The 24,245-nt window shown below is 32.9% G+C and overlaps 1 protein-coding gene across 5 annotated transcripts in view; it reads left to right on the forward strand.

Annotated features, from left to right (window-relative positions):
* ESCO1 (establishment of sister chromatid cohesion N-acetyltransferase 1) overlaps positions 1–24,245 on the forward strand; it is an 82,138-nt gene that overhangs the window by 33,895 nt on the left and 23,998 nt on the right. Inside the window, exons 9-13 of one of the 5 annotated variants that reach the window (XM_023530831.1) lie at positions 9,139–9,228; positions 11,543–11,686; positions 13,446–13,633; positions 20,033–20,133; positions 21,983–22,787. In XM_023530831.1, coding sequence (XP_023386599.1) covers positions 9,139–9,228; positions 11,543–11,686; positions 13,446–13,633; positions 20,033–20,133; positions 21,983–22,032 — 573 coding nt within the window. In that variant the 3' untranslated portion in view covers positions 22,033–22,787. Of the gene's footprint in view, positions 1–8,465; positions 8,590–9,138; positions 9,229–11,542; positions 11,687–13,445; positions 13,634–20,032; positions 21,206–21,982; positions 22,788–24,245 lie in introns of those variants that run through there. The other 4 variants (XM_011360455.2, XM_023530832.1, XM_011360456.2 and 1 more) reach the window with 4 other exon arrangements.

Consider the following 24,245-nt stretch of genomic DNA (forward strand, 5'->3'; position numbering starts at 1 on the left):
ATATAGAGGTAGAGTGGAGTTTGGACCATGAACTTTTTAAAATTGTGAGCAATACTGATGAGGTTAGTATATTTGCTCACTAAGCCCCAAATGACCTTGAGATGAGATTTACATCAAAATATTTTTTATATGCTGGGAAGTTATTGCTACAAGTTGAAAGATGCTTAACTAATTCATGAATTCACGTAGAGAGATATTTAGGGTTCTTCTGAGAATGACAGGAGAGAAAAGAATCTCAGAATTCCTTTTGTTTCACATTTCTCTGAGTTTGACCCAACTATATTTTATAAGAAATATAATTGCTATAATAATAGATTTTGATGTTGTAATTACAATAGAAGTTGATTGAAGTGGAAACCCTTATTATCATAATGCCCAACCAACAGTGGCTTAAATCAAGGATATATATTTTCTTAACAAGAAGTCGAAGTACGTAGTCTTAGGCTTGTTCCATGTGGACCGTTGTAGTCCAGATACCACGTTCAGATTTAAAGCAGGACTGTTGGTTGGGGCGGGAACTCTTTCAGAAAGCGTTCTTTAAGTGACTTTTTCCTTTTATCAGTGAAGAACATTTTCCCAGAAGCTTATGTTACATATATTATGTCTCTTGCAAAATTTCCTTTCTCTCATTCACCAGAACTGGGCCTGGTAGATACCCTTAGCTGCAGGGGAACTAGCAAAACAAGACTCTGGCAAAAATAAGATGATGATTGGCTTATGGCAGTGGTTCTCAAAGTAGGATAATGGGATGTTTGTAACATCTGTTAGGGAGCATCTGGAAATTTGTGGGCTGTATTGTTGACATTTAATGGGCAGAGGCTAGGGGTGCTAAACTTTTTGCAATGTATATGACAGTTCCAAGGAAAGTGGAATGTTTAGTCAAAAATGTCAGTAATAGCTCTCTTGAGAAACACTGACTTAGATTAATCTTAATTTATTCTTGGGGATGCATGTATTCCTACCGTAAACAAAATGGGGCAAAAAAAGAATGGGAGAGAATGGCTGGGAGATAGGCAAATGACAGTGTCTTTTATGTGGTCATTATATAGTTTAAACATTTTACTATAACTTGAAGCATATAAATGTATATTAAATATAATTGATGTGGGGAGACTCTTTTTTTGAGTATGGACCCCCTGATTAATTTAGCTTTGTTTTTTTCTCATGTAAATTATACTTTAGCCATGTACTTTGAGAGAAAAAAAATAGAGCGAGATCTTAGACATTGCAAATTCGGAGAATCTGGGTGCAGAATAATTCTTGTTATATTTCTGATTTTGAAAAGAGCTGGCCTGTTTTGCTTTTTTCCCATAATATTCTAACAGTATCATTAAAACAACTATCTTTGGAGTCTGATTTTGTCAGTTTAGGTAATAGTTAATTGTATTTTATAGTTAAAATAATAAATTAGCATAAACAGGTTTATGAACAAATGACTCTTGGTAAAATCATATCACTCAATTGTGGAATACCAAAGTAGTTTACTGGTTGTGAATCAGTTGGTGTGCTCTAGGAATCAGTTTCTTTACACAAAGAAAAGCGAATATTGGTTAATTCAGCAAGTTGATTAGGTGGACATCATTTGAGAATGTTACTGTTGTATATTAATAAATCTAATAGAACAAACTGAGCTCCATACTTTTTTCCTGAATGGTAAATTGGGTTACGTTAATAAAGAACAGATTTCGTTACTTCTCTTTTAGATTTTTGTTTTACTTAATCAGAAGCTTTAAGCTCCAAATAATTTTAAGATTCTACCCTTTTATTCATGAAAATGTTCTGCTGTTCAGAACATAGTAAGCTCCACTCATAAAAACCTGTTTCTAAAGACTTAATTTTTTCTCAGGGAATGGTGAAAACTATCATTTAAAAACATACATACATGTAAGGATGTGTGAACAATGGAAAATAACTGTTGAAAAATAGATGTTGCTTTTTCATCATACCTATTGAGTTCCTCCCAAAGTAATTTTTAAAATTGTATTTCAGTATCATATGGCCTTCAATTATGAAAGGGCTTTGAAAATTTTTATTACATATTATCATTATATTGTCTGCAAGAAAGAGCATTTAAATACTTCTTTTAACATGTTCTTTTAAGGACATTTGATTTCAAAACCTCCTTGTGGAGAAATTTTTCTTTTCACATTTCTTTTCCTTAAAATTCTTGATTTAGGTGAATTAAAGAGTGGCCTTCAGTTTTTTATTCAACCTGTCTTTTTAAAAAATATATAAAAGCAGTGTAATGACAATTTAATCAGAAAAGCCTCCTTTCCCCCTACCCTATTTCCAGTGCCATTCTCCAGCAGTTAAGCACTTTTTTGCCTGTTTCATCATTTCCAGCATAATTAAATAAATTAAGCTATGTATGTGTAGCTTATACTGTATATATTTCAATATGTGAATGTTTTTGTGTAAAATCTTTCTTCCCAGTTTTTGTTATATTTTTATGTTTAGTTCTCTTGGTTGACTTTAATTTTAATATTAATACAATGTTTGACTTCTTGATGTTTGCTTTCTTCACCTCCCTGTCTTCCAGTTTCTTAGTTGTAACCAAGTGTTGTTGTAAGTGTTCTTAAGTATTAACTTATTTAATTCACTGTAACCCAGTGAAGTGGTTTTTATCCCTTTTTATGGGTTGCAGAACTGAGACACAAAGAGGTTAACTTCTTGGTTTCATAGAGGCTTTAGCTCTCAAGCACACTCCAGCCTTTCAAAAATATTTATGTGAAACTTAATTTACTGTGCTAAGAGCTTAGCATATAGTGGTGTGTCCAACAGTTTTGATGCTTTGGGAGTCTATGGTCTATATACTACGTCTCGTTTTTAGACCTCGATAGTTTCGTCATTCTAAAACTCCAGATCCCTGTAGTTTCTTTAATTCTAGATCAAAGTGAATTTGGTCCTAGGGTACAGGATTTACCAAAACAATTTTACTGGAGGAATCAAAGGTTTTAGGGGTTCAAGTTCTGTCCATTCAGTTTAAATATTGCAGAGAACCAGAGAAGTTTTAGTGAAAGAGATTCTGCTATCATAGCATACCTAAAAATGAAAAGTCCATAAACACTTTTCGAATTGAGTCAGATTTGCCTAAAATAAAACTTGAATTCCTGTATATACTCTTTGATTCCTAATTCACTCTCTTAATGATTTTCATAGTTCTTTAATTCCTAGAGGAATTTTTTGGGGTAAATAAATTGATACCAATTAATTTATTTTACATCCAAGAGAAATAATAATAATAATAATAATAATAATAATAATAATAATAATAATAATAATAATAATAATAATAATAATAATAATAAATGACATTAATTATGGCTTCCTGTGTACCAAGGGCTGCTACAATCTTTTTATTTGTATTAAACTTCCCTTAATTCTTTTATAAAATTATGAAGTAGTTATAATTTCTAAATGAAACAGGCAGAAAGAAGGATATATATTTTGCCTATTTGTAATTGGGAATTAAAACTCATAACATTTTTGCCTTTGTACATCTGGCCTAAATACAGCTGCCAAATTCATTTTCATTAAATTCAACTATAGTCATGAAATTTGCCTGTCTAAAATCTTCCTTGATTTCTCCTGATTTCACCCAGGCATTCATGGCCCTTTGCATTATGGTTCTTTCTTGTCTGTTCTTCTAAATGCATTTCTCATAATTTCCTTATAAATTCTTATCTTTCTAAACAAAATTGATCTACTCATTGTCTTGGGTATAGCTCATAATTTTTTGTGTCTGTTTTTTAGTTCATAGCATTCTATTACCAGGAGTACCTTCCCATTCTGTACTCTCAGGGGAAATACCATCTCTTGTGTAGATGTTTTTTGGGTTCCTGTTTAATCCCAATAAGGGTTTTTTCTCTCTCTCTCAAAACCATTGCAACACTTTGCTTATATTATTTTTGCCTTTTCTTTACTGTGTCAGTTTCATAACTGCTTTTTTGAAAATTAAATACATTAAATATTGCAGAGAACCAATGTGTATATCAATAAATATACACATTGATTGTAAGACTAATTCTGGATTCAGAAGTGTTGAAGTATAACAAAAGTTTAGTTTGAATCAAGGAAAACTTCCTTTCAAGCATAGAGGTATATGGATTACACCTTGTATTACAGACATTTGTGTACTATTTATTTCTCTATTAGATTTCTAAGATTCTTGAGGTCAGTGTGGCATAATAGAAAAGAATATGAAATTAATCAAACTAGAAAGATGTAGTTTATTTTAGTGAGCCACTCATTTTATGACTATAGCAAGTTATCTAATCTTTATCACTTTAGTTTTGAAAAAATATCACATGGGGCAATTTTTTTCTAGGCTCATATCTTATTCATGTGTTTATTAACTACCTACTATATTCCAAGACTACAAGAGTTTAAAAATATAAGAGACAAGATAAGCAAATATATTTAACTCGTATGGATTATGCTAGAGTCTGAATGTAGAGCCAGGATATCTGACAAAGTTTGGAAAACTGAGGTTAACACCTGAGTAGAGTCAGAAAGGACAAATAATAGTTCCCTTGTTCCCAGAAGGGAATAGAGCAAAGTCATACTGGGACAGAGTAACTGTATGTGTAAAGATTTGGAAATTTTAAGTATTTCAGTATGACTTGTGACTGTATCATGTGTTGGGAAAGTTTTCTGAGGGGAAGCCTGAAGAGCTAGGTGGGGGCCAGATCATCAATGACTTTGTAAGGCATAAAGGTATTGAAGATTAAAAGACCTACAAGAAAATGCTTAGTTACTATAATGATAATAATAGTTGTTATTTATTGGGTACATATTATTGTGCTAAGCACTGTGCTTAATGTTTATAGTGTTTTCTCAGCTTCTTTTATAGTGAGTTGTAGTTGTTTTTGTATCTATTTTATAGGTGAGGAAACCAAGGTTTAGAGAGGTTAAGTAATTGACTCAGGGCAACACAGCTAGTAAATAGTAGAGTCTGGATTTGAACTAGGTCCTTCTAATTTTTAAAGTCCTCTTTACCTTTATATTGTACTGCCTAGATCACAGTGGTGTCACATATGGTAGGTGGTCAGTACATATTTCTTGAATTGACAGAATTTTGCCGTCTAATGTCCATGTCATTATTTGATGTTTTTAACACTTTAAAGATCAGTAAATGTCGCACTAACTAGAAACAAATACTATTATTATTATTGTTAATACAAGATTATTTTTGCAAAGAAATGTCCAGACATGCACTTAAAAATGGCTGCTTGGGATAGTTAAATATATTCTTTTATTATGCCATTTTATCAAAGTAGAAAAAATAGGAAATACAGATACGCTAAAAGGAAATTAAATGACTTAGAGAACTTCTATTTATATTTTGATGTATATCCTTGCTGACTTTTAAAATAGTCATAAATATAAACATTTACATTCAAAATTCATTTCAACAAAACATGTTTCAATAATCTATAGTTTCTCTTTTGCAATTTTTCTGCAGTTTTTTGTACTTTTTTGACTTGGGTAATGTCAAATAGAGCATGAGACTGAATTTGGAATGAGCTTATTTTAATGTACTTTTATTTCTGAAGCTTAAGATTTTAAAAGGAGATGGTTTTTAAAATATATTTATTTTCAACCTTGATAGCAGCTGTTAGAAGTAAAATGTCTGTTTTTCAGATTCCTTTATTTTTAAGTAAAATTTTTATTGAAATGCAACATGTAAAGGAAAGTACACAAATAAATGCACAGCTTCATGGTATATTTTGACAAAGTGAACATCTTTGTAACAAGAAACATTACTAGCATCTCAGAAAGCCCTTTTGTGCCCCCATTACAGTCACTGCTTTTCCCCACCTCAGGTCTGACTGCTCTGCTGACTAGATTCGTTTTGCATTTATTTTTCACTTCTAAATAAATGGTGTTTGAGTAAGCCTTGGTCCATTGGTACAGTTTTGACAATGGGTGATTTTCCAAAATAAGTTTTCCAAAATAAAGAGTTTAACACACACATGTATATACGTGCACATGCACCCTAATGAATCCCCATGTATTCAGCACCCAGCTTCAACAATTAACAATTCATGGACAATCTTCTTTCATCCAACCTTCTTAAATATTTTGAAGTGAACCTTAGGTATCACATCATCATTTTTAGTAGATATTATAAAATATGTATTTCTAAAAGGTTAAAAGATTACTCTTTTTTATCATAAAGATAATTTAAATAATATAAATCACACCTTTAAAAAATAAACTAATTCCTTAATATCAAATATTTTCCTCAGTGTTCAAAACTCCCCCAGTATAATTTTCTATACTTTTGTTTGAATTAAGATCCATATATTGTATTGGTTGGCATGTCTCTTTTAATCTAAAGATTTTTCCCCTATGTCTTTTTTTCTTTCTTGTAATATTTGTTGATAATCATTTTTAAAAGCTGATTGTTGGTTTTATTTACCAAGATATTCTCATTCAGCCATTATGAAAGTGATTATTATTGAACTTTTTAAATTGGGATATAATTTACATACAGTTAAACTCACAGGTTGATGAATTATATATATCATTGTGTCAATCACTCAATGTATTTTGCTTTCTTTCTTTTGTTTGTGCGTATTTTGTTTTCAATAATTATTTTTTTTTAAATGGAAAAAGAAGAGAAATCCCTTTCATTCTTTAGACTCCAAAGTTTAGAGTTACTACAACAGCATGGATAAATATAATCATTAATTGCTATTAGGAATATAAAGATTTCTGCCTTTCAGCAGCTGGATGGGTGAATTAAGAAAATTGGGGCTTGGGAAACACTACTTGCTATCACAGGGATATGTGTAACGTGTTAGAACTAAAGGTGAGAAGTGTAAATGCACTGCGTTGGAATATATATCTTTGCAAAAAAGCTGTGCCTATTTGATTATTCCTTCGATTTGCATGCACCCTTCCCTGCAACTTCCGTTTTGCCTCAAATTCAGCAGTAGGCTTCCTGTCCTCTAAATTCTCTAAAGTCAGGAGGATCAAGTCGTTATTCACTCCAGGAAAAAGTTAACTACAGTTAAGTCATATAAATGTCATGAGTAATGTTATTTGACAGACATTAGCCAGCTTGGTTCTTTTATCTATTCTTTATCCACAATTTGAATTTATTGTTGTTTAACTTTGAAGACTTTATTGACTTGTGTTTTCTTAGAGTAGTACATTGACTTTAGTTTGATACCAATAGGAAGTTATTAAGTTACTGAGTGGCAACTCTTTGTGAAGAATCATCTTAATAACTCTTACCTACTAAGTGATGGCAGTGATGACTGCCATTTTGTACATAGCTTAGTTCAGGAAAGAGAATGAGAGTTCCAAAGATTTGCCCAAGGCTATATAGCTAGTGACTGCCAAGAACAGGGATTTAAACCCTGAATTTTTATTCTAGAACTCTTTAAAAGTTTCCATTAAAACATTCATGAATATTAGAAACCTAAGCAATAATTACTCTGCCTTTTGGAATTCCTGCTCCTTATATGTGCATGAAGAAACAGTCATTTAAAACATAAAATTATGTCAAACACAATTATAATAGCATTTTCTCCATGAACATGTGAGTCTCTCAAGAGAAAGTTTTGTGCTAAAAAGTCAGTAAAGCAAAATAATTTAGTGGTGCAATATAATGACATTAGACCAGTATTTTTGTTTTTAAAGATAATAGAGAAATAGTAAATCAACTTATCTTTAGGTAATTCAGTTCAGGAAGTATTACTTTCTTATAATTTGGGGTTACTTAAATTTCTAGTTCTTTATTGAATTTGTAGTTTAATTTTTAAAATGAAAAGTCTCTTTTCATTTTATGGCAAATAGATTTATTTAAAAAGCTTTCGCCCAAAATAACATATTATCATTTTTTTTTTTTAAAGAAGTGATTCTTTTATGCCTTTTTAAAATGGTTTACCTATATTCAGATTTGGATATGATTCAGATTTAGTTTCTCATTTGAAAAAAAAATGACTTCTATGACTTGTTTCTATTCCTTCTTTTCAAATCTTGAGAACACTTTACCATACATAATCACCTGGATTTTCAGTATTCTGTTTTTTTAAACAAATTGATTTTAAAAGATTTAATCCAAATTGTCACATATATCAAGCTTGTTACTAGACTTTTTGGTCCTCTGCTAAGATCCTGCTCCTCCTCCCAAAAAACCATTCTGAATTGTTTAAGAAAATCACCCTCCTTTCAGACTCGCCATACTACTTTTAGTTGCCTTTTTCTAGGTTTCACTGAGCTTTTATATTATTAAACAGATCTCAGATCTTAGATGATGGTTTTAGAAGTACATACTACTTCTCGAAAGGCTTTTTTTATGTAAAGTTGGTTGGGTAAGACAAATGGAACAACCAGTTAAACTCATTCCTTCTGTACTTATTATTAACTTCAAAGCTCCTAGTTTTAACCTCTGGTTCAGTCCCATCTTACTAGATTTAAGTGGCTTTTGTTTTGTTTTTTTTTTCATGCAGGTTCTGCTCATTAATCACCACGAGTGTGGATCTGAAGAAGAGTTTATTACCTCTCTTTTTTTGAGTATGTTTAACTTCAGATACACACAACGTAGCCTCTCCTTCCCTATTAGATTCTTAGAAGGTAGTTATGTTTTTATAGTCTCCTTCTTGTGACTTTGATAGTTGTGATCAATAAAAATAAACACTTAGTCCTTACATATTGGACTACTGCATGCAAATCAGTTCATTTAAAACCTCCTGGAGGTCTTTGGCATGCTAGACATAAAATCCATGAGTGTTTGTTTGTGGAGGTAACCATGTTCCAAAGAAATTTAAGAGTTTAATTATTTTATCAAGAAACTTGGGAGAATTATCCTTTAGGTTCTGGGAATCATTGACTTTAAGGGGCTTACTTTTGGTGTGCGATTTTCAAAATTAATTTAAAATGGGAAATGATAAATTAGAAATACTTTTGTGGTATTGCTGAATCAATATTATAAAAAAATTAGCTTGCATTGGACCTATTGTCTGCTTAACAAAATAGCTGATTTATCTTGTCATTAGTTAAACATTAATGAGCATATATTTTTCCACATTTGCAATTTTTAGACACATTGATGTATTTTTCTTCCTGTACGTAAATTTGATAAATGAAATGTACATAATTTTTTTTTTTTTTTTTAATATCTAGGGCTGGAAAAAAGAAAGAATTCTGGCTGAATATCCTGATGGCAGGATAATAATGGTTCTTCCTGAAGATCCAAAGTATGCCCTGAAAAAGGTAAATTTCTAGTGAAATTTCATGTAGAATAGATAAAATACTTTTGCAGCTAATTTTAAGAATATAAAACACATTGCTAGAATAGCACATTTAAGCACCAATTCTGAAAACAAAAAAATAAACATTTAACGAATACAACCCAACTGAAAAATTATACTTAAACTTTGTAGTGTTTCTAGTTATGTGAAATGAATTTTTAGTGACTTGATTACTTGTCTGTATTATCAGTAATTTGAGTGATGGTGTAGAAGGCATACTAGTTAGTTAATAATGCCACATAGGTGTTTCCAAGAAGTAGAATTAAAATTAAAATTTGAATCATAATAATGAAGAAAATTAAAATTAATAAATGTAAAGTTTTATTCTGAGCAGATTTCTAAATAAAAACTTATTGTAGAAAAGGATCTAGTAGTAGGTCATAGTAATCCTGAGATTAAACACAATGTAGTTATATAATGTTAAGAGAAAAAACAAGATATATTCCGATTTATAAATATAATGTAGAAAACTTAAAGAAAATCTTCATATCTAGTGTGATGCAAATTTTAGTCCAACTTAAGAGTTTTGTACTTTAAGGGTTCAGGGAAGTAAACCGGAGAGATAATGAAATCTGGAACCATATTCTATCTTAAAAGCCAAGAAACCATAGGATAAACTTATTTTGAAATAATATGTTAATTACTTTTCAGATAATATATTCAGAATGTCTTTTTTCCCCAGAATTGCCTCACAGTGTAAATCAGTGGGTCCAGTTGTTTCTCTGAAAAACTTAAGCGCACTAGAATGTGTCCAAATGCCTAGAAATACAAAGAAAATAATTTATTGCATTTTTTTTTTAGATCAGTAATTAGACCTCTTTAAATTTAGAAATAGAGAGGTTGAAGGAAAATACTTTGAACCTATTATTTGAAAATTTAGCTAATGTTCTAAAGTTTATCTTGTGGTTTCAGACTTTTCAGATAACACTGTATAAATGAATGGACAATCCCAGATACCCAAATAAGCCCTATACCATTGCCTAACAAGTATAGACAGTAGCATTTAGAATGGCATGTAAAAATGCCATCTGTCTTGTATTTGAAACATTGATCTTTGCACAAAACCAAATACTTGTTGAATTAATATTGGATTAGTGATTGACTAAACGAAAATTAAATTGTGGATGTTTTGGAATTCCAGCTGTGATTATTTGCAAATGCACAATGCACACTTTGCTACAGCACCATATGTGGCATTCAGACTTTTCTTATTACTCAGAATCCTAAGTAAATGCTAATTTCTTCATTGTAGGTTCTCAGGGCACAATCTTAGTAACCTACTGTAGTTACTTAGTAACCCATAATAGATTAAAAATTAAAATCTAGGGAATTGTGAGTAATTTGCTTTAGGAACCAAATCAAGAGTTGTATTTTGGGATACTGTTCCAGGAATAAGAGGATTTGATTTTTCATCTCTGAATAGGAGATGTATTTCATGGTTTTCTGCATGGCAGAGGTATGAATACTTGACTCTCTTAGGGGTTATTTGTACTTTAACTTAATAACACGAATCCATAGTTATTGGACTGAATATTTGAAGATTAGTTTTTAACTGGGGAAGGAACTAATGTTTAAGTGCCTTCAAAAAATCTCAACTTTGCCTACAAAAGTTTGAGTTTATCGTATTTGACTTTGACCGCAGTTCTAGGCGGTATACTAGAAGAGATAGTTTGATGCCATATTAACTTTAGGAGTTCAAGTCCTTGCTCCTTGGTTTTCTAGATGTCCAGTATCTTACATGGAAAAGTTACTTAACTTTGAATTTTATTCTGTATGTAAAGTGAGGAACCATAACCTTCCAAGGGATACTGGATTTAAGTGAGATAATATTTGTAAAGTGCTTTGCATAATGTCCGGCCTATAAATGGTTGATAAAGGAGTAAACCTGTATTTCTTTCCTCTGTGCCCACTTCCATTTTGAGTACCAGTTAAGGCTTGGGAAGAAGTGGCTTCCTTGACTAAGGGTCCAGTGGAGTACTCTCCAATTCTCAAACCTATGATGCTTCTAATAGGAAGCCTTAATATTCTTATTGCCTATTGTAGGTGCTCTCACTTCTCTTGTTCCCCCGGATGCTGGGCTTGGCATTACTTTCCAGTTCTTCCCTCATTAGGCAAATCGTCCAGTTGAAAAACAGTTATTGGTTAGCATAGTCATTCAAAAGAACTCGTTAAAAGGTGTCATACTTGGAATGATATACTTAACTGAATTGAAATAGTATATTTTTACATATATACAGTGCTTTTGTTGTTAAAAAATACTGTTCTTTATTTGGCAGGTTGACGAGATTAGAGAGATGGTTGATAATGATTTAGGTTTCCAACAGGCTCCACTAATGTGCTATTCCAGAACTAAAACACTTCTCTTTATTTCTAATGACAAAAAAGTAGTTGGCTGCTTAATTGCAGAACATATCCAATGGGTAAGTGATTTTAAAGTGTTCGTATGTAGTTCAGTGTTTAAAGTGTTTACTATGTCATCTTGAATAACATAATCTAGTAAATTTATCATTTTATGTAAGGAAGAGTGTGAGAATGCAAGAATTCCTGTGTGTAATTCTTTACTACACTGGAGCTGTATTTTCAGTGGGAATCAGTTTCTCAAGTCAGTAAGTTAAAATTCTATAAATCAAAAGTACTGTTAAATTTTTTGTAGGAAGTTTCCAGGTCTGTCTCAGTTCCTTCAGCACTGGAATAAATCAAGAGTTGGCAAACTATAGCTCGGGGTCAAAATCTAGCCTGTTTTTGTAAATAAAGTTTTATTGTAACACAGCTGTGCCCATTTGCTTACATATTGTCTGGTTTGTTTCATACTACAAAGACTGAGTTAAGTAGTTACAACAGAGACCAGGTGGGCTGCAAAGCTTAAAATACTCTCTCACCCTACATAAAAAGTTGCCAGCTCTCAGAATAGATCACCACTTCTTTTACTTCTAGATGAGGATTGTATTTAGGATCCAAATTATACAAAAACCACAATAGAATCACAGTAAAAGGGGTATGTTTATCTTAAAAGAGTTAAGTAGTAACAGACCAACTTAAGATAAAAGAAGATTCTGGACTCCCTAATCATGCTCACTTTTAGGCATACCTCATTTCAATTCTTTTTTCAGCTGAGTTCTTGCTGATGAATTCAGTGTACATTGGATTTGACTTCTGTTCAGTTAGTATCTTCCAGAATACTAATAGTTGCCTACAAGTGTGTGCTTCATCATTAAATTTTCTAATAAAGTAAAAAGTCAAAATAAGTTTCTGTGAATTAATATCTACAAGTTAAGCTACTTTTTAAAAAAGATTCTACCTGAAATTGTTTGGTTTTATGAACCTTGCTATATTTATAATAACAAAATTGATTTAAAACAATAACTGATAAGGTAGTTTGAGGATATAAATTTGATGTAAAATGACTAACTCATAAAAATTTGCCATGCTGAAATTGAGTTATTTTACAGTGCAAACCCTTGTTTTTTTTCCTGTTCTACCTAGTTCCAAAAATGTAGAAATATTTATACTAGAAGATAGCTAGGTAATGTTTGCTTTTTTGTTATTGTTGTTCACAGCAATTGTGTTGTCTTATTGTTTTAAGTTTTATACCATGTCCCGTCAGAAGGCTGGCTATGTCCTTTTTTGCATCTAGACTGGCAGAGGAGATTTATATTTTTTAAAGCACTTTATTTTTTTTTTAGTGAGGTGCGAATGTGGGAAAGGACCTTTCTAAATTCTTGATTACTCCGCCATCTTTAGTCCTAGTTCCCACACAACTATGAACCCTAGAACAATGGCAGCAATCACAGAAACAGTTAGGATTGCTGAGTTCTTAAATTTGCTGGTCTTTAAAACGTGGGAGGTAGGGAAGACATTCAATTCCTAATATAGATCAAGCATCATGGCAAGGTGCTTTGTAGGATATTACTTTATCAGTTCTCTAAAAGAAACGGATATTTTCAGTTTATAGGTAAGGAACCCAAAGCTTAATTACCTTTTATGGTGGCATAATCAGTTAAGTGTCTTAGAACAGAATGTAGATCCAGGTCTGTTTCCTAAAATGAGAGTGAAAGCATAAATGGTCCCCGTAGTTTATTAAGGAGCCAGACAAATGTAGTGACTTCACTGATGTCAGTACCAGACAATTGCTAAGTAATATTCTCACTTTAAAATTTTTTCCAATTTTGATACCTCTAGGGCTACAGAGTTATAGAAGAGAAACTTCCAGTTATTAGATCAGAAGAAGAAAAAGTCAGATTTGAAAGACAAAAAGCCTGGTGCTGCTCAACTTTGCCAGAGCCTGCAATCTGTGGGATAAGTCGAATATGGGTATTCAGCATGATGCGTCGGAAGAAAATTGCTTCTCGCATGATTGAATGCCTAAGGTAACTTGAATATAATCCTTCAAATCTTTTTTAATAGTTTAGGATTTAAGCAGAGTTTTAATATAAAGGTCAGCATTTAATTAATCTTAAATGTATAACCCGTATGTTTAAAATTTTCATAAAATTGTCAATGTATTTGATCTGTAAGTACTTTTTATGTGAAGTTAATCTGAGAGAATAGAAAGTGCTGTTGGTTAAATAGTATTAAACAATTTAAAATTACTTATTTATGACTGTGATAAGGCCAAAATAACCCATCTGTTTCCAACTGTGTTCGATATTGGAGAATTTTAAAGACAACCAAATGAATGTAAGAAGTCTCTTGGGAATTTAGCTTTAGGAAAGTTTGTCTTAAAAATATTATTTGTAAATTATCTAAGTCAGTTTTTTTTTTTATTTCTTGCTTTTATCACGATTTTTAATCAGAAGTATAGAGGGAAAGACTCAGACAAATTGTATGTTTTCTTTTTTGTTCTTTAAATCACCTTTGCTATAAAGGATTAATAGAGGAGGTTAAAATTAATCATGTAAATGAGATTTTTAGGTCAGTCTCTTGTTTTTGTTTATTCATGGAATCCTTGTCTACTGTCTGTAGCTATAACTTTCAGAATAATCCATTATTGTTTTAAGTAAGATCCTAAGGCTTTAGGAATCTCAGAGCCTTCATATGTTTCTGGTCTCTCCTGCTTATTTTATCACTGAGTAGTGATTCAGGAGAGCTCAGATTTACTTACCCTTTCTATGACAAAAGGCAGGTCTGTTTTTAGCTCTTTTAGAACTAAACCTGGAAAATGCAGCTGGTTAAATAATAGTGCTAAATGAGGATATTGCCCCTTTTAAATCTTGTAAACTTAGGTTTTGTGACAACTATAAGATGGTTTTAGTTTATAAAAACAAAACAGTATAGCCATTTTATTTGTTCGGTGATAGTGACATTGCCACCATAAGTGTTCTGTTAAAGCATATAGAGGTTTTATTTTTTTCGTTTATTTGTCCTTCTTATGTACTCAACTCACTTTGTTAGGATTACATTATGAAAATGCTACTAATAGTCTATATCCTGGCCAAAATAATAATTTTTTTTAAAATAACATTTTTATTGAGATATAATTACATAGCAAAAATTCATCTTTTTAAAGTATTCAATTCAGTGAGTTTAGTATATTTAGAAGGCTGTGTAGCCATCACCACTAATTCTAGGACATTTTTATCATTCCCCTGCAAAATTCCATATCCATTAGCAGTCACTCCCCACTTCCCTCTCCCCCAGCTTCTGACAACTGCAGATGTTTCTGATTCAGTGATTTTGCCTATTCTGAACATTTTATGTAAATGGATAACATACAACTATGACATACAACTTTTCATGACTAGATTCTTTCACTTAGCATGTTTTCAAGGATCATCCATACTGTAGAATGTCTCAAGTGTGCCACATTCCTTTTTTAAATATTTAAAAAAGTTTTTAATTACAGTCGGCATATGATATTTATTTTAGGTGTACAGCATAGTGATTAGACACATGTAATTTACAAAGTGATCACCCTGATAAAACTATTACCCATCTGACACCTTTCTTAGTTATTAAGATAATACTGACTGTATTCCATATGCTGCACTTTACATCCCCACATCTGTTTTGTAACTAACAATTTGTACTTCTTAATCCCTTCCTTTTTTTTCACTCATCTCTCAACCCCCCCTCCATCTGGCAACTCTCAAAATGTTCTCTGTATCTATGAGTTTATTTCTATTGTTTATTTTGTTTTTTAAGATTCCACATGTAAGTGAAATCATACGGCATTTGTCTTTCTCTATCTGACTTCACTCAGCACAATACCCTCTAGGTCTATCCATGGTGTTGCAGATGGCAAGATTTTCTTCTTTTTCTTCTTTTTATGACTGAGTAATATTCCATTGTATATATGAGCCACCTCTTCTTTGTCCATTCATCCACTGATGGACACCCAGGTAGCCTCTATATCTTTGAGTATCGTAAATAATGCTGTAATGGACATATGGATTCTCAGTGTCCCTTTGAAGTAGTGTTTTGGGTTTCTCTGGATAAATACCCAGAAGTAGGATAACTGGATCTTTCTTTATCTCTTGTTATAGTCTTTGTTTTAGAGTCTGTTTTGTCTGATATTAGTATTGCTACCTAGCTTTGTTTCCATTTTCATGAAATATCTTTTTCCTTCCCTTTACTTTCAGTCTGAAGTGAATCTCTTGCTGGCAGCATATGTAAGGGTCTTGTTTTCTTATCCATTCAGCCACCCTATCTTTTGAATGGAGCATTTAATCCATTTACATATAAAGTAATTGTTGATAGATATGTAGTTATTGCTGTTTTATTATCTATTTTTTAAATCTTTTTTTCTTTTTTCTTCTTAAAGAAGTCCCTCTCACACTTCCTATAATATTGGCTTGATGGTGATGAACTTCTTTAGCTTTTTCTTATCTGGGAAGCTTTTTATCTGTCCTTTAATTATAAATGATAGCTTTGCTGGGTAGAATAATCTTGGTTGTAGGTGCTTGCTTTTCATCTCTTTAAATATTTTGTGCCAGTCCCTTCTGGCCTGTAAAGTTTCTGTTGAGAAATCAGCTGATAGTCTTATGGGAGCTCCCTTGTAGGTAACTAACCGCTTTTTGTTTGCTGCCTATAAGATTCTCTGTCTTTAACCTTTGGCATTTGAATTATGATGTGTCTTCGTGTGTGCCTCTTTGGGTTCATCTTGTTTGGGACTCTCTGGGAATCCTGGGCTTGTATTTCTATTTCCTTCTCCAGGTTTAAGGAAGTTTTCTGTCATTTTTTAAAATAGGATTTCAATCTCTTGCTCTCTCTCTTTTCCTCTGGTATTCCTGTGAGCTGCATTCCTTTTTTATTGCCAAATAACATTCCACTGTGTGGCTGTCCCACATGTTATTTTTCCATTCATCAGTTCATGGAACATTTGGGTGGTTTCTACCTTTCGACTAGTATGAATAATAATGCTGTGAACATTCATGTACATGTTTTTGTGTATTTTTATTTCTCTTGGGAAATAGAGAAATATTTACATGTTTTTATTTCTCTTGATATATACCTAGGAATAGAATTGTTGGGTCATATGGTAACTATATAGCATTGTGAGAAATTCAAAGTTTTCCAGAGTTTTACAATCTCATAAGCAATGTATGAGGGTTTAAATTTCTCCACATCCTCACATTTATTATTGTGTGTCTTTTTAATTTTAGCCATCTGGTGGGCGTGAAGTGGCATTTCGTTGTGGTTTTGCTTTACATTTCCTGAATGGCGATGATGTCAAGCATCTTACATGTGCTTATTGGCCATTTATATATCTTCTTTAGAAAAATGCCCATTCAAATCCTATGTCCATTTTTAAATTGGTTTATTTATCTTTTTCTTGTTATAGTTTTTTATATATTCTGGAGACAGTTCACTTATCAATTATATAATCTAGATATTTTCTACCATTTCATGGTTTTCTTTTTATGTTCTTGATGTCTTTTGAAGCACAAAAGTTTTTTAATTTTGAACTCCAAATCATATATCTTTTTCTTATTTGTAGTTTTTTGTGTCTTATCTAAGAAGCCATTTACTAATCAGGGCCACAAAAATTGATTGCACATATTTTCTCTCAAGAGTTTATAATTTTAGTTCTTAAATTTAGGTCTTTGATCCATTTTAAGTTTATTTTTGTGTATGATGTGAGGTAGGATCTAACTTCATTGTTCTGTATGTGGATATCCAATTGTCCCATCACCATTTGTTAAAAAGACTGCTCTTTCCCTTTGAATGGTCGCACCTTTGTCAAAATCATTGACCACAAATTTGATTCTCAGTTCTATTTATATTTGGACTCTCAGTTCTAGTCCATTGGTCTTTTCTTACACCAGTAGCACACTGTCTTGAATACTGTGGCTTTATAGTGTGTTGTGACATAAGGAAGTGTGAGTTCTCCAACTTAGTTCTTTTTCAAGTTTTTTTTTGACTGTTCAGTGACTTGCAAAGAAGGCAGCCGTAGACCAATTTGGGAAGTAATGCCATTTTAACAATATTAAGTCTTCTGATTCATAAACATGGGATATCTTTCTATTTAAGTCTCCTTTACTTTTAACAGTGTTTTATTATTTTCATTTTACAGGTCTTGCACTTATTTTGTTAAGTTTAAGCCTAAGTTTTTATTTTTTTGATGTTATTGTAAGTGGATATATTTTTAAAATTTAATTTTTGGATTATTCATTGCAAGTATATAGAAATAGTATTAACTTTTTTCAATGTTGCCAGCTTTATTTTGTGCATTTGTGTCAGAATGTTCAGTTTACAAGTATGGGGGCTCTAATTGTGTAATTTGCTTTGAGAAGTACATTTAAAATGATTTTGTTTAAAAGCTTCATTCAACATCAAAATTACCTTGGGTAACTTTTGATAACTTACATCTGTGGACTAAGCTAATAGTTTTTTTAAAACAACACTTTGCCTGAACATGACTTTGATATATTGAAAAAATACATTTGAACCCTTATTTGATTACTTTAATTACACCATTAAACCATTTGACCTAAATTATTTGACCATTCCAGATGCTGTAGTTCTAATTTCTCATTATATAAGCCAATTTGCCTGTCAGTCTGCATGTCTTGTACACTGTTCTTTATATTTCAATGCAATAACTAAAGGCAAAAGACTAGATGCATGTGTAAAGAGATTACACATGGTTGTACCCTACTGCACTTAAATAGTATGTGGAGATTTACAGTCGCTTGCATTATTTCACAAAGTAAATATCTCATCAAATGCTAGGTAAGCATCTAAGTTAGTTCTACTGAATCCTGTTTACATAACAGGCACAGAACAGTCGGTATAAGGTACTTGGGCCCTCTGTTGCCAGTAGCTTCAATTTCCTGGGTTATCACTGGACCAGCCCTCTTTTAAGGATCCTAGGTAGTCACTCGCCACACTCCGACATGAGAGAGGTACTATTATCCTTAAAACAAGGGGTACAATACTGGAGTTCACACCCTGAACTGTCTAGTAGTCATATTAACTTGGACTCCCTTCAGTTAAGTGCCAAAGTGGTTTATACTGCACTTGTGTATCCTTGCCCTTCAACACGTGTTGCCTTGTACTCAGAACCGATGCACAGTTCACCTAAACCCAGTGAGATCGTTTATTACCTAGAAGCTGAATTCCAAAGGGTTATGCACTTAGGTGCCTATGTTATGCCCTCTAATGAGTAAAATCTAACTCACCTTCATAACTACCCTGTTGTTGTAAGCCATTTAGGCTGAATGGGACTCATTCATTTGACCTACTCTTGACACAGTGTCCAAATAAGCAGTTGGCCCTAAATATTTTGTAGAAAGTTCTCAGCTACACCATAGCCAGAATAGTTCATGCACCTCAAGACCTAAGACTGTTAAGTACACCATGCCCTTAAACTGATCAAGGCCATGGCCTGTTTCTCACCTTTAGAGACCATCCAAGCTGCGGTTAACTGAAGCTCCAAGTCTCACTGATCACCAAGCCAGTTATTACTTAAAGGACAGGTACAAGGAATGTGCAGAGCACTGAACAGCTGAGCCTACAAGATCAGTCTAGGGCATTTCAACCTTGGCTTTAATAGCGGAGTCATCACTCCCTGTCCCTGCCCCCCACCCCAGCAAAACGTGCTTCCTACAGTGAGGTGCCGGTGTTGCTTGCAGTTAGAAGGGCCTCTTACAAAGAGCAGACTGCCCCATTTAGGCACAAATGTGTGTTCTGGCACTGCAGCTTGACCCCCAGCGCTAGAATCAATTTTTTCACTATTGATGTTGATGTTGTAGCCTCATGTAACTCATTTTTAATTAGATCTAATAGTGTTTGTGTGTGTGTGTGTGTGTGCGTGAATTCTTAGGATTTTTGTATATATAAGATCATGTCATCTCCAGAAAGAGATTGTTTACTTCCTCCTTTCCAGTCTGGTTGCTTTTTATTTATTTCCCTTGTCTAATTGCCCTGGCTAGAGTCTGTAGTACATAGTTGAATAGTAGAGGTGCATATAGAGATAGCCAGCCTTACCTTGTTCCTGATCTCTGGGGAACAGTTTTCAGTCTTTTACCATTCACTTTTATGTTCCTTGCTGCTCTTTATTAGGTTGAGAAATTCCTTCTACTCAGAGTTGTTGAGTATAGCTATCATGAAAAGGTATTGAGTGAATGTTTTTAAAACCAATATTGCTTATAAATTTTACCTCAAATAATTATTTTAAATGAACAATTATTTTCAGTAATTTTTAGACTATAATGTTACCTAAAAAGTCTAAGAAGGTCAAATTGTATATGACAGGTTTTTCTAATTTTAATGATTAAAAATATTAATTTTTTTTTATCCTTCCACCCTCTCCCTTTTTTTAATAGGAGTAACTTTATATATGGCTCATATTTGAGTAAAGAAGAAATTGCTTTCTCAGATCCCACTCCTGATGGAAAACTGTTTGCAACACAGTACTGTGGCACTGGTCAGTTTCTGGTATATAATTTTATTAATGGACAAAATAGCACCTAAAGCAAATCCTTACAGTACTAGAAGACATCTACTGAAGAGTGGATTGGTTGCTGACTTAGCCAGGAACTAGGGCCATTTTTGTTACAATGAACTCAGGACTGGCAACAACCATAGGTTGTTCCATTTTCATAAAATTGGAAACAATGCAGTAATAGCTTATTATTGTTTTGTTTTTTAAAGAAGATATTTTATTATCTTTTACAGAAATTTATGATTAATGTATTTTATCTATAGTTATTTAGACATGTTTACATGCAGCAGATAATTGTTCATAGTGGACTGAAAACTAATGCAAGGACTATGGTCTCAGTGATAAGTATATTTTGAAGTTCTTAATATGGAAATATACCAGTGTAGTTTGGTACTGTATTTTTTTTATATTGATCTGCTGATACCAGTTATAGTTTTAAAGACTGTATTTTCACAGAGTCGAAAACAGTGTTTTTGAGTTATTATTCAAGGAGGATGTTTAGGAATTCAAAGCTAATTAAGGTCCTGAAATATTCTTTGAAGGAACTTCCACCAGAAAAGCAAAGCTCCAAATAAGCAGGAGGAATTTGGAATATTGAGCTTCTCCTTTCATTTCTTTCTTATTCTTGATGGCAAGAAGAAGTGGAAGGTGGTAAATAATTGAAGCTTTCCTTCTTGGAGACCCATAAGTGACTAGAATTAGAAAGGTACCCTCTAAAATTTATTATTTTATTCTGGTTTCACTTCTTAAAATAAATGGTAACTGGGCACACTTAGGCTATTAACATATTTCAAAGAGGTTTATAAAAACCTGTGGAATAGTTTTAAGCTAAATATTGGTGACTTGGTATCTGCTTTGTTATTCCTCAGAAATACTGCACTGAGTATATGCCCTCATTTCTGGACTTCATTTTGATACTTGTCGATCCTTCATAGTGCCCTCTACTTTTAAAGGGTTTATATGTTGAAAAACTGCTGTGGCCTTTTATGACTTGTATATAATGTAGAATAAAATAATAAAATACTCGATAGCTTTTTCTAAGTGATAAATGTGAGAATGGTGTGTTGTCATTTGTGCTTTTTCAGGGAGTTTCTTAAGTTTAATACCTTGAAAAATGAATTAAAACATTGGCTTCTTAAAAGGTATTTTCACCAATTTGCCAAGGATTGGTATGTCAGCAACTCCTGAACTTTATCTCTAATAAAAGGCAAAATCCTGGCATGAGAATATAAAGAGCCACAGCCCAAGAATGAAGCACCACTATGATTTAACATAGGTTATTTTTATCAGCTGAAATTATAATACTACATTAAAAATGGCTAAAATTTAGGACTTTAAGGTTGACGGGGGTACATTTTATCCCCCTATAGATGTGTGCTTTTTAAATTTATAGAGTGGTATAAGGCTGTATACTTTTTGTTAGGGGTATAATGATAAGGCAGTATAAATATTTTTCTCAACTCATCATAGTAGTCTGACTTTTGACGGTCTCTTTCTCTTTGGGCTTGAGATCTTATTGTTTGCCTGCCAGGAACCATAATTGTTTTTAAATAGGATAAAATTTTTGTATATAGTATAGATGCTCTAGTAACTTAATTTCATAATACAGGTCCAATTTCCATATAAGCCATAGTATGCTGCTTTGGGGAGACAAACTTGGTAGTTTTAGGGGGACTAGGTATAAAGAGTTTATATCAATTGGTTGGTTTAAATGTTACAATTATTTTCACATTTATATTGAAGATACAGCCCCTCAAATAACTTACAATATAGGTAGTTCTCTAAGAATAGTATTAATATCTAACATTTGAGTTTTTGCTATGTGTCACAGCCTGTATGTGTGGTGCATTATTTTATCATCATGACAGCCCAATGAGATAAAAGTTTACAAGTAAGGAATCTGGAACTGAGAGGATCATTAAGAGACTATTATAGTATCCTCTGTGAAAAATGTTGAAACACTGAACTGAAGCTATGATGTATGGATGAAGATGAGGAGATGGACAGACTGTGAGAAGATATAATGGAATAATTGATGCTAGTTGATAACTGACCAGAGAAGAACCATGGCAAAGACTCTAGGGTAATTAGGAATTTTGATTTGGGTAATTGAGTAGGCAGATTGAGAAGGGAACACCGGAGATTTATATTGGATTAGATAGAGATAGATGAGCTCAATTTTGGTAAAGATTTTAAGGTGGTTGGAGATTCTCCAAGTGGGGTTACTTATTTGATATATAATTGGATATATTAATCTAGAGTTTAGGAGAAGTTTGAATTAAGGAAATATATGAATGAGTTTGAAGGTTTAGAAGAGCTCACCACTGTGAGGTTTATAAAATGAGAGGGTAGGAGGAAGTTGTGAGGACCAACATCATTTGAATCTCAGAATACCTGAGAAGGCAAAGGGAAGAGACCCAGAAGAGTCATAGAACCCAAGGGAAGTTTCAAGAATCAAAGAATGACCAACACACCACAATTAAAGGCTGAAGAGTGACGTTAGAAAAAGAGTGGTTTCTACAGAGCGGTGGAGGCGGTAGTAGACACAGTGAGTATGTACTAATGGCTGCAGCCAACCTTTAAAAGACGTTGATTCTAATTGCTGGTTATATAAAGGTGCCTATAAATTTTTGTCAGCTGCCCTTGAATAGTTGTTGGTTCATTATAAAAATGTCTAGTGTATAGACATTATAGAAATCATAAGTATAGGCAGGAACCATGAGATTTTATGGGTTATTCCCTTGTCTGCATGGACAATGATTTTATTTTGGAAGAATTGTAAAAATATTTTACCAGTTCATAATATAGAATAGTGAACTTGATTTATTTACTAAAAGCATGACTCTCATAGGCACAGTAAGTATAATAGACATCCAGCGATATTTCAGCTGTTCTTAATGACTTTGCATAGCTTCCAAGCTAGGGAGGGCATTTGGATAGGAACACAGCCATATTCCTGCCTACTCATAACTCACCAGGGGTTAAGATTTCTGAGTTAATTTCCAGGGTAATGACTACTAGTACATATCCTACCTATTCTCATGGCTCTTGAGCCTTCTGGCAGTTAAAGGGAAGACTGTCTTACAGCAACCCCTCTACCCATCTAGTAAAAATAAAATGCACTGGACTGTTTACAGAACTAAGAAGTCAGAAAACAACTTGTTGTTGTTGCTTTTTCTTTATTATAACTTAACAATTCATCTGTTGTCATAGTCACTGAAGTAGATGCTTTCCTTAGCTCAGTGCTTGACAGTTAAGAACACAAGGAATTTGTCATGTGAATGGCTTTTTCCTTGGCCTCAGAGGCCCTTTCTGGAATTATCTTTAGTGGTTTTTTCAATGAAGCCACGGTTTTAGTGTTACAGCAATATTCTCTTAGACCCAGAGGAAGCTTAAGGGTCAGTTTCCATGACTAAAGAGTTTTGAGGAATGCTTGTTCCCTGGATGTTGTTCCATCTCTAGGTAGTTGCATACAAAGGTAACAGCAGTTTCACAGCTTTTAGTGTTTCCAAGGCAGCTGCTCTGGAATATGTGGGGGAACAGTGGCAATTTCTACTTGCCCCTGAATCTGTCATCAAACTTACAAATATGTATTGCCCCTTGTGAGGTAACAGGGGCCTTTGGCCTAGAAGAGTGTTTTCGTGGTTCTATATCAAAGTCTATTATTTTAGCACTTTTCATAATAGAACTGAAAGGCATTTTTCTGGAATGTTATTCTCAAAAGTTGGTAAATTTAGGTAGAATTTAGAAATAAATTCGAGATTAACACCTTATGTCATACCACACAGTTCTAGCAATCCAAAGTTCTGCCTCTGAAAAGGACGCCAAGGTGACTACAGTTGCCATCTATAAAATAAATGATTAGGGATATATGTACTATAATATTGCCAACATCTCTTTAATAATCATTTCTAGATCTTTGGTCTACAGTTATGTAGAACTCTGCAAATGGGCGTGGTGTGTAGATACTTTATATGTGTGTATGTCTTTGTATAGGCTACATATTTTCATTCAAATATTTATCACTTTCATGGATTGTTATGCCAAGATAGAATCTTAGAGCCATCCAACCTGTGATATGTAGACTTCCATTA

Source organism: Pteropus vampyrus, unplaced genomic scaffold, assembly GCF_000151845.1.
Source record: "Pteropus vampyrus isolate Shadow unplaced genomic scaffold, Pvam_2.0 Scaffold55, whole genome shotgun sequence".
Lineage (NCBI taxonomy): Eukaryota > Metazoa > Chordata > Mammalia > Chiroptera > Pteropodidae > Pteropus > Pteropus vampyrus.